The sequence below is a fragment of the Pyrus communis genome, chromosome 13 (assembly GCF_963583255.1).
Source record: "Pyrus communis chromosome 13, drPyrComm1.1, whole genome shotgun sequence".
In the NCBI taxonomy this organism is placed as follows: domain Eukaryota; kingdom Viridiplantae; phylum Streptophyta; class Magnoliopsida; order Rosales; family Rosaceae; genus Pyrus; species Pyrus communis.
The window spans coordinates 4,520,663-4,535,778 of record NC_084815.1 but is presented as its reverse complement, the minus strand read 5'-3'; the positions used below and the strand labels follow the sequence as shown (position 1 = coordinate 4,535,778).

The 15,116-nt window shown below is 37.1% G+C and overlaps 2 protein-coding genes across 5 annotated transcripts; one reads left to right on the top strand and one right to left on the bottom strand.

The window, feature by feature from the left end:
* Window positions 1-2,237: 2,237 nt before the first annotated feature.
* LOC137712111 (blue copper protein-like) lies at window positions 2,238-2,864 on the top strand. The gene has a single exon (XM_068451254.1). It carries the CDS (start codon window positions 2,238-2,240, stop codon window positions 2,862-2,864), a length of 627 nt encoding a protein of 208 aa, XP_068307355.1.
* A 174-nt stretch (window positions 2,865-3,038) lies between these two features.
* On the bottom strand, window positions 3,039-14,832 carry LOC137712576 (actin-like). 4 transcript variants are annotated; one of them, XM_068451670.1, is made up of 5 exons: window positions 14,747-14,832; window positions 14,156-14,228; window positions 4,528-4,921; window positions 3,555-4,168; window positions 3,039-3,394 (listed from the first exon to the last, which is right to left on the bottom strand). In XM_068451670.1, the coding sequence occupies exons 2-5, from the start codon at window positions 14,213-14,215 to the stop codon at window positions 3,329-3,331; spliced, it is 1,134 nt and encodes a 377-aa protein (XP_068307771.1). In that variant the 5' UTR covers window positions 14,216-14,228; window positions 14,747-14,832; the 3' UTR covers window positions 3,039-3,328. The 4 variants fall into 4 exon arrangements, with proteins under 4 accessions (XP_068307771.1, XP_068307768.1, XP_068307770.1 ...); XM_068451667.1 differs by lacking the exons at window positions 3,039-3,394; window positions 3,555-4,168; window positions 4,528-4,921 and adding exons at window positions 12,187-12,541; window positions 12,702-13,315; window positions 13,675-14,068; XM_068451669.1 differs by lacking the exons at window positions 3,039-3,394; window positions 3,555-4,168; window positions 4,528-4,921; window positions 14,747-14,832 and adding exons at window positions 12,187-12,541; window positions 12,702-13,315; window positions 13,675-14,068; window positions 14,560-14,596.
* Between the last annotated feature and the right edge of the window lie 284 nt (window positions 14,833-15,116).

Below are 15,116 nucleotides of genomic sequence, written 5' to 3'. Positions count from 1 at the left end.
GAAGGAAAAAAAAAAACCTAATGAAAGTGCATATGTCTCACTCCCGTTTTCTACATGCCTATTTATATTATGGGCATATATTGTAGTGCTCATTCGGCATATAGACTGGGTATTGGTAGTGGTAGTGAATTTGAATCACATTATTGTTAGCCATTGTGAGTCTTAGCCCACTCCTCCACTCCCTCAATGTAGATAATATCGTTTATTCAAAAAAAAAAAAATTATTGTCTAATAAATTTGAACAAGTTATTAAGTCTTTTGCTACAATTAGTACAAATAGATTGGATAAATTCCTCTTCTTTTTCTCATATGCTAATGAGAAATTGGAATCTTTTTTATGAGTCCATATTATATCATATATTTTACCCTTTAGTATTAATTTATTGGTTATTTTGGTAGAATTTTGATACTTTGGATTATATTTTCAATGTAGGACATTTAACTTCCTGGAGCAAAAAGTGATCAAATGGATGAATTTTGGAATGATTCTAATTGAAGAATGTTCGTGAGTCTTTCAAGATGATTGTATCAAAGTTTCAGATTTTTCTACCAAGCTGTTTGACCGTGGCAATGAAATAAAGATTCAGCGCACAACTTTCCCAGATTGACGTTTTTGAACGTTTTGGGCATTTTGGAGGTCCAGATAGCATATTTTGAGGAAGATTCCTTCTGAGGATTTGTAGGGGACATCTTCAACTTTCAAAAGAGACTTTTTGGAACCAAATCGGGGTTGATTTGGTCAGTCAAAAGATGAATTGTCTGAGAAATCCAAATTTCCATTTAAATAGAAACCTTTTTATTTCTTAGTTATCTTATTCTATTACATTTCCTAGTTTTTAGAAGACCTTTTTTAGTAAGGATTTTATTTTGTAGTAGCATAAATAAGACTTTTCAGCCATTAGGTTTTTTTTTTTTTTTTTTTTTTTTAAAGAAAAGAGAGGAGAACACATAAAATTTAGGGACGCACTACTTTGGAAGATTCAAGTTTATTTTCAAGGTGTTTTCTATCCATGTTTTTAATAATATTTTGTTTTATGATTGTTCGCAACTAGTTTCGTTTGCTAAGGCGAAGCCACGAGCCTTAGCAAGAATATGTAGTTTCTTTTCAATGTGCTTATGATATTATGCATGCAAGTTTTGAATTATTAATCACCTTGTTGAAACTATCCAATTGTCTTGATGATTGGCTTCCATTAGGATATTTAAAAAAGTAATCAATTTTGACAGAGGTCTGTCCCTGGAATTAGCGCTAGCTTCTTGTGGTTAATATGTGTAACTTCTTAGGATGGACGACACATCTCAAGGGTTATATGGTTTTTCAAAAGGTTTTCACAAAATTTAATGAGTCCTGCATGTTCACATTCGATCTAGATGCCACATACGGGTTGCATGTTAGATATACGTTCTATGTTGGAGGTTCCAGGTAGGATATATATTAAGAAAACCTAACCTTTAAATAAGCATGTGTAAGTCATAAGTAATTGGAAGAACTACGTAGGATTGTTAAAGTGACGGCGGAACCTAGTGCTCAAATTTATTTTCAAAGCTATTTTCTTTTGTATCCTTTACTTTGCCAATTTATTTAATTGTATACTTTGCCAATTTATTTAATTGTTTTTAATTAAATTCGTTTTTAATATTTTAGGTAATAAAATCAACCTCTTCCAAACTTTGTTTTCAAATAATTAATTAAGATTTGGTATTTACATAAATTATTCATTCAATCATTGTGGAGAACGACCTTGCTTAAGCTATTATACTACGATAACATTGTACTCTTGTAAGTATTTTTAAGTGTTTTATCCCTACTTTTGCAGGTGGTAAAATCTCTATCACTTTTTATGCACTAAATTTGCATCATGCAATCCAGAGACCCGAGTTCGATTCTCACTTCTTCACTATGATTTATAATAAAATGAAATGTTTCATCATACATGGAAACGAGCAGAAGTTGGAAGCAAAAGCAGCCAACAAAACGCCAGAAAATTGGAATTCGATTATTAATTAAGCGTGGGCAATATTATTCCTAAATGGAATTCCTATTACTTGTCTGATTTTATAAACCGTTTTCCAACTGGATTTGGGAAACATTTTCCGTTTGGGACACTAACTATATATATCTATCTATATATTACGCATGCTCACGCATTATTTCCCTTCATCTAAATTTCATTCATTCATTCTGCTTTCTGCTGTCTGCTTTCCTAATTGCTTGTTTATTGTTTACTGTTTTAGTCATGGCTCTAAGAAACACTGCTGCCGTGAATTTCATCATTATGATGATCTTCTTTGGTGCTTGTTCCGCTACCGTTTATACGGTTGGCGGCGATTTGCAAGGGTGGACTGACAGTGGCGCGGTTGATTACAACAAGTGGGCTTCATCGAAAAAATTCTATGTGGGCGACGAGTTCATATTTAATTACAAACATGAATATGATTTTGTGATGATAGTCACTCAAGCAGATTATGACTATTGCATTCCATCACTTCCTCTATCTCATTACGGTACCTTCACCGCCTTAACTTTTGATATACCCGGCACCTACTATGTTATTTGCGGTGAACCTGGTCACTGCAAAGCCGGCCAAAAGATTAAAATCAAGATCAATGCCCTCGAAATAGAAGATCCAGTGGTTAGTCCAAGCCCCTCTCCTTCTCCATCCGCGCCATTAGGTTCTCCTTCTAATGCCAAAGCAATGTCGCCAAGCTCAAAAATCACACGACCGCTCCCGGTTCTTAATCTTGTGATGGTCGGTGGGGCTGCTACCGCGCTTCTTATGTTGGTGGCTTGGGTTTCGCATTTTATCTACCGCCGTTTAAATGAATCCATGTTCCAAGCCGAGAAGAGCTCCCAAGTAGTTTAAATGTATTCTTTATTTTATTCGGATTGATTGTATATGAATTTTTACTTTCATTCGTTTCAGTTGTTTTCAACATACACTGTGGTTCATCTTTACATAAATGAAAAGATTATTTAGATTACATATATATTTATTTGATTTTTATCATGAGCAAAGCTATAAGATGAGAGATGTAGAACAACAAAAAGAGTTGTGAAGGGGATTTTTGACTTCAACCAAACCAAATCAGTAACAATACATAATTTCTCTACAACAAAGCACTAGTAATGAAAAAATTGAATCTTAATCATAATTTGCTCGCCTCCATGCTCATGTCCCGTCATAACAAACACAGAGAAATCGACATGAATGAAATTCGAAAATGAATACAAAAAGAAATTCCGCAACCACTTGAATAGAAGAAGCCTTTCTGTAGTACAAAATCTGTTGTGTAGATTCTTTGTTCCCCCCTTGCTTTGTTTGCGGGATTAGAAGCATTTCCTGTGAACAATTGAGGGGCCAGACTCATCGTACTCTGCCTTTGCAATCCACATCTGCACTCAGAAGTAGAAATAGCTTTGAGTATGAATACGTTAAGTTACCTCCCGAATGAATTATCACATCAGCATTTTGACAAACAAGAAATTAACAAAGAAGAGGTGGTTTAGCTGTTTTCAATTGAAAAGACGCACACATACGCGCGCGACAAATTACCTGTTGGAAGGTGCTGAGGGATGCTAAAATGGAGCCTCCAATCCAGACACTGTATTTCCTCTCAGGTGGTGCTACGACCTTAATCTTCATGCTACTTGGAGCCAAGGCTGTAATCTCTTTGCTCATCCTGTCAGCAATTCCAGGGAACATAGTGGAGCCTCCACTGAGGACAATATTTCCATACAGATCCTTCCTAATATCAACATCACACTTCATGATAGAGTTGTATGTGGTTTCATGGATACCGGCAGCTTCCATTCCAATCATGGATGGCTGGAAGAGGACTTCAGGGCACCGGAATCTCTCAGCTCCGATAGTGATTACCTGTCCATCAGGTAGCTCGTAACTCTTCTCCACAGACGAGCTGGTCTTTGATGTCTCTAGCTCTTGTTCATAGTCAAGAGCAATATAGGCTAACTTCTCCTTCATGTCCCTCACAATTTCCCGCTCAGCAGTTGTGGTGAAAGAGTAACCACGTTCAGTCAAGATTTTCATGAGAGCATCTGTAAGATCACGACCTGCCAGGTCCAAACGAAGGATGGCATGTGGGAGGGCATACCCTTCATAAATTGGAACTGTGTGGCTCACACCATCCCCTGAGTCGAGAACAATACCTAAACACCAAAACATACATGACCAAAAAGCATTAGAATGCAAGTTTTGTCATTACCACAGAGACTCGAAAAATAAACATTTTATTTCTTTCAAGCATTCTAGAGCAGTACTTTGACAGATATCATCCGTTACTCCACTTAAACAATGAACCCAACAGGTGGTACAAAAAGATTTTCTTCCCTAAGCTAAACCATGAATGCAGTTGTGCAATAGGCCAAATAAAGATGATCTCACGTGTATTCTTATCCTATGAGATCCACTGGAACTATTTTTGGTTCCGAAACATTTCTGATAACAATAATAATACATGATGCATCATACAGAGAAAACAAATCAATTACTCAATTGAATTGCTTACCAGTTGTACGCCCACTAGCATATAGGGAAAGGACAGCCTGGATTGCAACGTACATAGCCGGGGTGTTGAATGTCTCAAACATAATTTGAGTCATTTTTTCACGATTGGCCTTGGGGTTAAGGGGTGCTTTTGTCAGGAGAACTGGATGCTCTTCCGGAGCCACACGGAGCTCATTGTAGAATGTATGATGCCCGATCTTCTCCATGTCATCCCAATTGCTTACAATACCGTGCTCAATTGGATATTTCAAGGTCAAAATACCTCTCTTCGATTGAGCCTCATCCCCTACATAGGCATCCTTCTGACCCATACCAACCATCACACCAGTGTGACGAGGACGACCTACAATGCTCGGAAATACAGCCCTTGGAGCATCATCTCCAGCAAATCCAGCCTGCATTATCAGCTCAAATATTCAGTACTTAAAATTGCAGAAACTTTTTGTGAAAATATAAAACGAATAAATGAAAAAGAAAAACTCAGGTAAAATTAAGTAAACAGGGTGTGGAGTTTTATATGAAATGTCTCCACTTAATTAGTAGCGGAACCAGTCAGCATAAATTGTATTTTATTTTGTAAGATTTCCGACGGGAGACTTTACATTCTTCAACGAGTCATCCCCTTAAGGCTGCATCCACATTTTGATAAACTGAAACAGATACATTAGATATATCCGTTGCATACTTAGATCATTCCAAAAAGCACCGTTGAATTTGGAACCCAGATAACAGATAGCTTGAAATTCATGTTCGTGAAACACCGTTGTACTCTAAAAGCCAAGCTGAACAACAAAGAGTACGTCGTCTACAAGAATAGGACTCTCCATCCTCCATAAGAATATAAAGAGTGAGAAGAAAAAATAACTTTTTATTATGAACTTATGGCAGGATCAATACATAAAACCAAAAGCACACCGTATTACAAACTTTCTCATGCATTTTTAAGAGCATGCATGTGCTCTACTAATACATATGGTACTGCAGTACGCTACTATAACATTATGCAGCGCAGCTAAGGACATCAACGCTCGTATGAACTACACGCGATTAATTTGATCGCTATCCGGCTGCACAGGCGCCTGCACAACCTGTGTCGCCACCTTTCTACGGCAGCTCAACCCCCTCCCGACTTTTGAAGCTACTCTCACTGCCAACTTGACAAGGCTGGACACTATCTTAACTTTGACCTGGCCTCTCTTTGGAGGAAGCCTAGATAAAGCCATTGGTGTGAACAGGAGTAACACAAGAAGTTAGGTAAGAACAGAAATTAAGAACCAATGTTTTGTTTCCAAGTACAAAGAAAATGGGAATGAGAGTTGGTGTGGGAGTATAAAATGTCATTGGACGTCGACAATAACAGGGGGTTGACTCTTACAATCGGTCATATATCCGTTGTTACGGTTGATGCCAAGCAAGTGAAAAATAAGGGTTTGGAAGTTTGGATTAAAAAACAGTTGACCAAATGTAAGGATACAGACTGTTGGGATGGAGTGGTGAACTCTTGTTAGCATAATGTGTCTTAGTCAATCTTGAGTAGGCTAATAGTCTCTCTTGTAAAAATGGTGATTTTTTCCAGGCATACCGCTACTGGCCAAGACCAATAGATTGTTTGTTTTTTAAGTTGTTAATAAGCCTTCTCTCAAAGTATTGTTATTCTGGAGGGGTTAAATCTATACTTAGGTTCTTTTCTATGCCTTAAAGACAAGGACTTTATAATTTCATTGTGTTAAATACCAAAGAACAAGGATCACAAACTGATGGAAAGAGACTTCGAACCAGTCAGCAATCTTTGGGTAAAGAAAGGTGCCGAAAAATAAAGCACAATACATAAACAAAGGAATATTCTAGCAAATGTTTAAAAAACATTAATAATATGAGTAATAAACAAAGCATAATGACAATAACAAGAAAATAATGACATATACAAGCCATCAGGCAAATTTTCAACCTATTTGGGCAAGTTCGTGCAATTGCTGGCCATGTATTATTGAAGGGGTTCTACAAAGGGAATGGATACTATAAAAGGGAAGTAGCAGAGGTATAGATACAAAGGAACGTTTGAGATACAAAAGGAATAATGGAAAAGTTGGCTGCAGAGCTTTTAGAAGTCTTTGTGGCTTGAGTTGATCAATGTCCCTTTCTCTAATCCTTCTATTGTCTTTTATAGAAGTTTTCTTCTTCTAGAATTAAGCTTTCATGACTCAGTTCATTCTCTTTCATCCAAGTTGGTGATGTGACGTTTGTCAAAGGATGAGCTCCCACTTGGATACTCAAGCTTTGATCCTCTTGAATTTACAAATGTTACCACAGTAGAGCACTTTTCTTTGAGAAACTCGGCTGAGTAAGCTTTCTTTATGTGCGAACGATGGTGAGCTCGCTGCCCAAACATATCACATCTAAAGTCCTCTTGAATCATGGGCCAGCCACTATTCATATATGCTAAAATAAATATCCAAAATCACAAGTATGAGTTAATTATGATCCAAACACAGACAGACATACAGTTAAAAATGAAATAAATTAATCCTTATGTTTTGGAGTTTTTTTTTTTGTTTTTTTTTTTTAACAAATGATATTTTCTACACTAAGTGGGAGGGGTGAGCTTAGCCTTACAATGACTAGCAATAATGTGATTCAAACTCACTTTTGGTAAGAATCGAACCTAAGACCTCTCACTAACACGTGAAGAGAAATATCACTAGACCGTAGGACTAAGTGACTATTTTAGAGTTAAAATATGAAGATTAAAGTTTTAATTTTTTTTTTATATATATAATCCAAACTAAGTCTGGTTGATAATTTAGAAAATGAAGCAACTCCAAAACTCCAACTATATAAAATGCTAACCAACCACATAAATTCCACTTCCATTCTCCTCTTTCAAGATTTCTCCTTTCGTCTCCCCACCTTTGCAAAATTATACCAATCTTTTTTTAGTTGACAAAATTGAATTATGGGGAATTGTTGGACATCTCCTGATCCTCATCCCAACCTTATGAGGCTAAACACTTCAATGCTGGTATGAACTATACGTGATTAATTTGATCGCTATCCGGCTGCACAGGCGCCTGCACAACCTGTGTCGCCACCTTTCTACGGCGGCTCAACCCTCTCCCGACTTTCAAAGCTACTCTCACCACCAACTTGACAAGACTGGATAATATCTTAACTTTGACCTGGCCTCTCTTTTGGAGGAAGCCTAGATAGAGCCATTGGTGTGGGAACATAAATTAAGAACCAATGTTTTGTTTCCAAGTACGAAGAAAATGGGAATCAGACAGCTTTTTAATGTTGGTGTGGATAAAATGTCATGGGACGTCGATAATAAAAGGGGGTTGACTATTACAATCGGTTAAATATCCGTTTATAGTTGATGCCAAGCCAGTGAAAAATAAGGGTTTGGAACTTTGGATTAAATAAACTGTTGACCAAATGGAATTAAGGATACAGACTGTAAGGATGAAGGATTCTCATGCAACCTCCCTCTGAAAGTGAGTGGTGAACTCTTGTTAGCACAAGGTGCCTTAGCCAATAGTCAAGCCTTGAGTAGGCTCATAGGCTCTTTTGTAAAAATAGTGATTTTTTCCAACGTGCCAATGCTGGCCAAGACCAATATGTCATTTGTTTTAAATTGTTAATAAGCCATTCACTTGTGCCACAAGAAACTGGCCTTCTTTTCTGTGCCATGAAGACAAGGATTTTATAATTTTCTCATGTTATATACCAAAGAACAAGGATCACAAATTGATCAAAGGAGACTTTGAACCAGTCAGCAATCTTTGGGTAAAGGGAAGATGCAGAAAAATAAAGCACAGTACATAAACAAAGGAATATACTAGCATATGTTCAAGAAACATTTATAACATGTGTAATAAACAAAGCATAATGACAATAACATGAAAATAAATGACAAATACAAGCCATTAGGCGAGTTTCGAAGCTTGTCTGGCAAGTTCATGCAGGGCTGGCAATGTGCTATTGCAGGGGTTCTACAACGGGAATCGATACTACAAAAGGGAAGTAGTAGAGGTATAGATACAAAGGAATGTTTGAGATAAAAAAGGAATAATTGAAAAGTAAGTTGTAGAGCTTTTAGAAGTCTTTTTGGCTTGAGTTGATCACTATCCTTTTCTCTAATCCTTCTGTTGCCTTTTATAGAAGTTTTCTTCTTCTAAAATTAAGATTTTCTAACTCGATTCATTCTCTTTCATCCAAGTTGGAGATGTGACGTTCGTCAAAGGATGAGCCCTTTCTTGGATACTCAAGCTTTGATCCTCTTGAATTTACAGATCTTGAAGCACTTTTCTTTGAGAAACTTGGCTGAGTAAACTTTTTTTTGTTTGTGTGAACGAGGGTGAGCTCGCTGCCCAAACCTGCCACGTCAAAAGTACTTTTGAATTTTGGGTCAGCCATTGTTCATTTTTACTAAAATAAATACCCAAAATAACAAGTATGAGTTTAAAATGACGTTAGGCCTTTGACAGGCCCAATTTGTTTAATTATGGTCCAAACACATACAGTTAAATATAGTTAAAAAATGAAAAAGAAATTAATGAAAATGACTTTAAAACTTTAAATTTCAACTAAAAGTCATTTAATAACTTTATTTAATGATAAGGACAAGAGAAAGAAGAAGAAGAAGAAAAAAAAAAAAAAAAAAAAAAAAACCTAATGAAAGTGCGTATGTCTCACTCCCGTTTTCTACATGCCTATTTATATTATGGGCAGATATTGTAGTGCTCATTCGGCATATAGACTGGGTACTGGTAGTGGTAGTGAATTTGAATCACATTATTGTTAGCCATTGTGAGGCTTAACCCACTCCTCCACTCCCTTAATGTAGATAATATCGTTTATTCAAAAAAAAAAAAAAAAAAAATTATTGTCTAATAAATTTGAACAAGTTATTATGTCTTTTGCTACAATTAGTACAAATAGATTGGATAAATTCCTCTTCTTTTTCTCATATGCTAATGAGAAATTGGAATCTTTTTTATGAGTCCATAATATATCATATATTTTACCCTATTCTTAGTATTAATTTATTGATTATTTTGGTAGAATTTTGATACTTTGGATTATATTTTCAATGTAGGACATTCAACTTCCTCTGGAGCAAAAAGTGAACAAACAGATGAATTTTTGAATGATTCTAATTGAAGAATGTTCGTGAGTCTTTCAAGATGATTGTATCAAAGTTTCAGAGTTTTCTACCAAGCCGTTTGACCGTGGCAATGAAATAAAGACCCAGCGCGCAACTTTCCCAGATTGACGTTTTTGAACGTTTTGGGCATTTTGGAGGTCCAGATGGCATATTTTGAGGAAGATTCCTTCTGAGGATTTGTAGGGGACATCTTCAACTTTCAAAAGAGACTTTTTGGAACCAAATCGGGGTTGATTTGGTCAGTCAAAAGATGAATTGCCTGAGAAATCCAAATTTCAGTTTAAATAGAAACCTTTTTATTTTTTAGTTATCTTATTTTATTACGTTTCCTAGTTTTTAGAAGACCTTTTTTAGTAAGGATTTTATTTTGTAGTAGCATAAATAAGGCTTTTCAGCCATTAGGGGTTTTTTTTTTTTTTTTAAAGAAAAGAGAGGAGAACGCATAAAATTTAGGGACACACTACTTTGGAAGATTCAAGTTTATTTTCTAGGTGTTTTCTATCCATGTTTTTAATAATATTTTGTTTTATGATTGTTCGCAACTAGTTTCGTTTGCTAGGGCAAAGCCACGAGCCTTAGCAAGAATATGTAGTTTCTTTTCAATGTGCTTATGATATTATGCATGCAAGTTTTGAATTATTAATCACCTTGTTGAAACTATCCAATTGTCTTGATGATTGGCTTCCATTAGGATATTTAAAAAAGTAATCAATTTTGACAGAGGTCTGTCCCTGGAATTGGCGCTAGCTTCTTGTGGTTAATATGTGTAACTTCTTAGGATGGACGACACATCTCAAGGGTTATATGGTTTTTCAAAATGTTTTCACAAAATTTAATGAGTCATGCATGTTCACATTCGATGTTGACGCCACATACGGGTTGCATGGTAGATATACGCTCTATGTTGGAGGTTCCAGGTAGGATATATATTAAGAAAACCGAACCTTTAAATAAGCATGTGTAAGTCATAAGTAATTGGAAGAACTACGTAGGATTGTTAAAGTAACGGCGGAACCTAGTGCTCAAATTTATTTTCTTTTGTGTCCTTTACTTTGCCAATTTATTTAATTGTTTTTAATTAAATTCGTTTTTAATATTTTAGGTAATAAAATCAACCTCTTCCAAACTTTGTTTTCAAATAATTAATTAAGATTTGGTATTTACATAAATTATTCATTCAATCCTTGTGGAGAACAACCTTACTTAAGCTGTTATACTACGATAACCTTGTACTCTTGTAAGTATTTTTAAGTGTTTTATCCCTACTTTTGCAGGTGGTAAAATCTCTATCACTTTTTATGCACTAAATTTGCATCATGCAATCCAGAGGCCTGAGTTCGATTCTCACTTCTTCACTATGATTTATAATAAAATAAAATGTTTCATCATACATGGAAACGAGCAGAAGTTGGAAGCAAAAGCAGCCGACAAAACGCCAGAAAATTGGAATTCGATTATTAATTAAGCGTGGGCAATATTATTCCTAAATGGAATTCCTATTACTTGTCTGATTTTATAACCCGTTTTCCAACTGGATTTGGGAAACATTTTCCGTTTGGGACACTAACCATATCTATCTATCTATATATTACGCATGCTCACGCATTATTTCCCTTCATCTAAATTTCATTCATTCATTCTGCTTTCTGCTGTCTGCTTTCCTAATTGCTTGTTTATTGTTTACTGTTTTAGTCATGGCTCTAAGAAACATTGCTGCCGTGAATTTCATCATTATGATGATCTTCTTTGGTGCTTGTTCCGCTACCGTTTATACGGTTGGCGGCGATTTGGAAGGGTGGACTGACAGTGGCGCGGTTGATTACAACAAGTGGGCTTCATTGAAAAAATTCTATGTGGGCGACGAGTTCATATTTAATTACAAACATGAATATGATTTTGTGATGATAGTCACTCAAGCAGATTATGACTATTGCATTCCATCACTTCCTCTATCTCATTACGGTACCTTCACCGCCTTAACTTTTGATATACCCGGCACCTACTATGTTATTTGCGGTGAACCTGGTCACTGCAAAGCCGGCCAAAAGATTAAAATCAAGATCAATGCCCTCGAAATAGAAGATCCAGTGGTTAGTCCAAGCCCCTCTCCTTCTCCATCCGCGCCATCAGGTTCTCCTTCTAATGCCAAAGTAATGTCGCCAAGCTCAAAAATCACACGACCGCTCCCGGTTCTTAATCTTGTGATGGTCGGTGGGGCTGCTGCCGCGCTTCTTATGTTGGTGGCTTGGGTTTCGCATTTTATCTACCGCCGTTTAAATGAATCCATGTTCCAAGCCGAGAAGAGCTCCCAAGTAGTTTAAATGTATTCTTTATTTTATTCGGATTGATTGTATATGAATTTTTACTTTCATTCGTTTCAGTTGTTTTCAACATACACTGCGGTTCATCTTTACATATATGAAAAGATTATTTAGATTACATATATATTTATTTGATTTTTATCATGAGCGAAGCTATAAGATGAGAGATGTAGAACAACAAAAAGAGTTGTGAAGGGGATTTTTGACTTCAACCAAACCAAATCAGTAACAATACATAATTTCTCTACAACAAAGCACTAGTAATGAAAAAATTGAATCTTAATCATAATTTGCTCGCCTCCATGCTCATGTCCCGTCATAACAAACACAGAGAAATCGACATGAATGAAATTCGAAAATGAATACAAAAAGAAATTCCGCAACCACTTGAATAGAAGAAGCCTTTCTGTAGTACAAAATCTGTTGTGTAGATTCTTTGTTCCCCACTTGCTTTGTTTGCGCGATTAGAAGCATTTCCTGTGAACAATTGAGGGGCCAGACTCATCGTACTCTGCCTTTGCAATCCACATCTGCACTCAGAAGTAGAAATAGCTTTGAGTATGAATACGTTAAGTTACCTCCCGAATGAATTATCACATCAGCATTTTGACAAACAAGAAATTAACAAAGAAGAGGTGTTTTAGCTGTTTTCAATTGAAAAGACGCGCACATACGCGCGCGACAAATTACCTGTTGGAAGGTGCTGAGGGATGCTAAAATGGAGCCTCCAATCCAGACACTGTATTTCCTCTCAGGTGGTGCTACGACCTTAATCTTCATGCTACTTGGAGCCAAGGCTGTAATCTCTTTGCTCATCCTGTCAGCAATTCCAGGGAACATAGTGGAGCCTCCACTGAGGACAATATTTCCATACAGATCCTTCCTAATATCAACATCACACTTCATGATAGAGTTGTATGTGGTTTCATGGATACCGGCAGCTTCCATTCCAATCATGGATGGCTGGAAGAGGACTTCAGGGCACCGGAATCTCTCAGCTCCGATAGTGATTACCTGTCCATCAGGTAGCTCGTAACTCTTCTCCACAGACGAGCTGGTCTTTGATGTCTCTAGCTCTTGTTCATAGTCAAGAGCAATATAGGCTAACTTCTCCTTCATGTCCCTCACAATTTCCCGCTCAGCAGTTGTGGTGAAAGAGTAACCACGTTCAGTCAAGATTTTCATGAGAGCATCTGTAAGATCACGACCTGCCAGGTCCAAACGAAGGATGGCATGTGGGAGGGCATACCCTTCATAAATTGGAACTGTGTGGCTCACACCATCCCCTGAGTCGAGAACAATACCTAAACACCAAAACATACATGACCAAAAAGCATTAGAATGCAAGTTTTGTCATTACCACAGAGACTCGAAAAATAAACATTTTATTTCTTTCAAGCATTCTAGAGCAGTACTTTGACAGATATCATCCGTTACTCCACTTAAACAATGAACCCAACAGGTGGTACAAAAAGATTTTCTTCCCTAAGCTAAACCATGAATGCAGTTGTGCAATAGGCCAAATAAAGATGATCTCACGTGTATTCTTATCCTATGAGATCCACTGGAACTATTTTTGGTTCCGAAACATTTCTGATAACAATAATAATACATGATGCATCATACAGTGAAAACAAATCAATTACTCAATTGAATTGCTTACCAGTTGTACGCCCACTAGCATACAGGGAAAGGACAGCCTGGATTGCAACGTACATAGCCGGGGTGTTGAATGTCTCAAACATAATTTGAGTCATTTTTTCACGATTGGCCTTGGGGTTAAGGGGTGCTTCTGTCAGGAGAACTGGATGCTCTTCCGGAGCCACACGGAGCTCATTGTAGAATGTGTGATGCCAGATCTTCTCCATGTCATCCCAATTGCTTACAATACCGTGCTCAATTGGATATTTCAAGGTCAAAATACCTCTCTTCGATTGAGCCTCATCCCCTACATAGGCATCCTTCTGACCCATACCAACCATCACACCAGTGTGACGAGGACGACCTACAATGCTGGGAAATACAGCCCTTGGAGCATCATCTCCGGCAAAACCAGCCTGCATTATCAGCTCAAACATTCAGTATAAACTCGGAAAAATAAAGACATCGTAGGATCGCAAAAGAATGGTCATGGGGACATGTACCTTGACCATTCCAGTACCATTGTCACAAACAAGGGGCTGGATATCTTCAGATTCTGCCATTTTCTATTGCTTTCTGCAGAAAGAAACCAAACAACTCAATCAAATTATCGCAAACAATCACATTCATTTGCATCTAGATATGCTGACAATTTATAAATGATGGGAAATCAACGTACAGAAATCATCTGAAAAGGATGACACATTATATAAAAACAATCAAGTTATGCAGATCATCACAGAAATATGAAAAATCGAAAGGAGCTATCAATCCAATGCCTAACCAAGTTTATGAACCCAAACCCACCATAGAGACCAAACTACGAACACATGCATTCCCAAATCACAAATGTAGGTAATATTTCAGATGATCAAGAAAAACCCATCAATGTTTCCAAGAATCATACACAAGTTGCAAGCTGGGCATAGCCAGATTCACTCTCTCCACCGAAATTCAAATTCCCCTTCCCGTAATTTAGATTAGATTAGAATATCACTCGAATAAATCGATAATCAAGAAAAACCCAGATAAAAATACATCGAACAAAACGAAATCAATGCAAAACACAAAAGGAAAATGGAAAAAGTTTGTACCTTCGAATGGAAATGGAAGAAACTATTTGGGTTGTGCGTTTCGTTTCTCTCTCTTTGTTAAGAGAATGGCCGAGGTACCCGCCCTCTTGTTTTAAAAAAGGAAGCTCTCCCAAATGAAATTCACCTTAAATGAACCCCAAATTCGCCATCTTCAGATCCTGACCGTCGGTTGGGAATATCTGATCAACGGACCCCATGACGAGTCACGTTGATGGTGGAAACAGCTGGATTCGCTTTCGGTCTTTGTGCTTTTCAGGACGGATTTGCCCCTGACATTACTGCTAATGGCCCACCTGTCCTTCTTATTGTGACCGAGGGTATATTGGGAAACATGGTCGTTTCATCTTCCATCCGGCATGGAAATGTAACC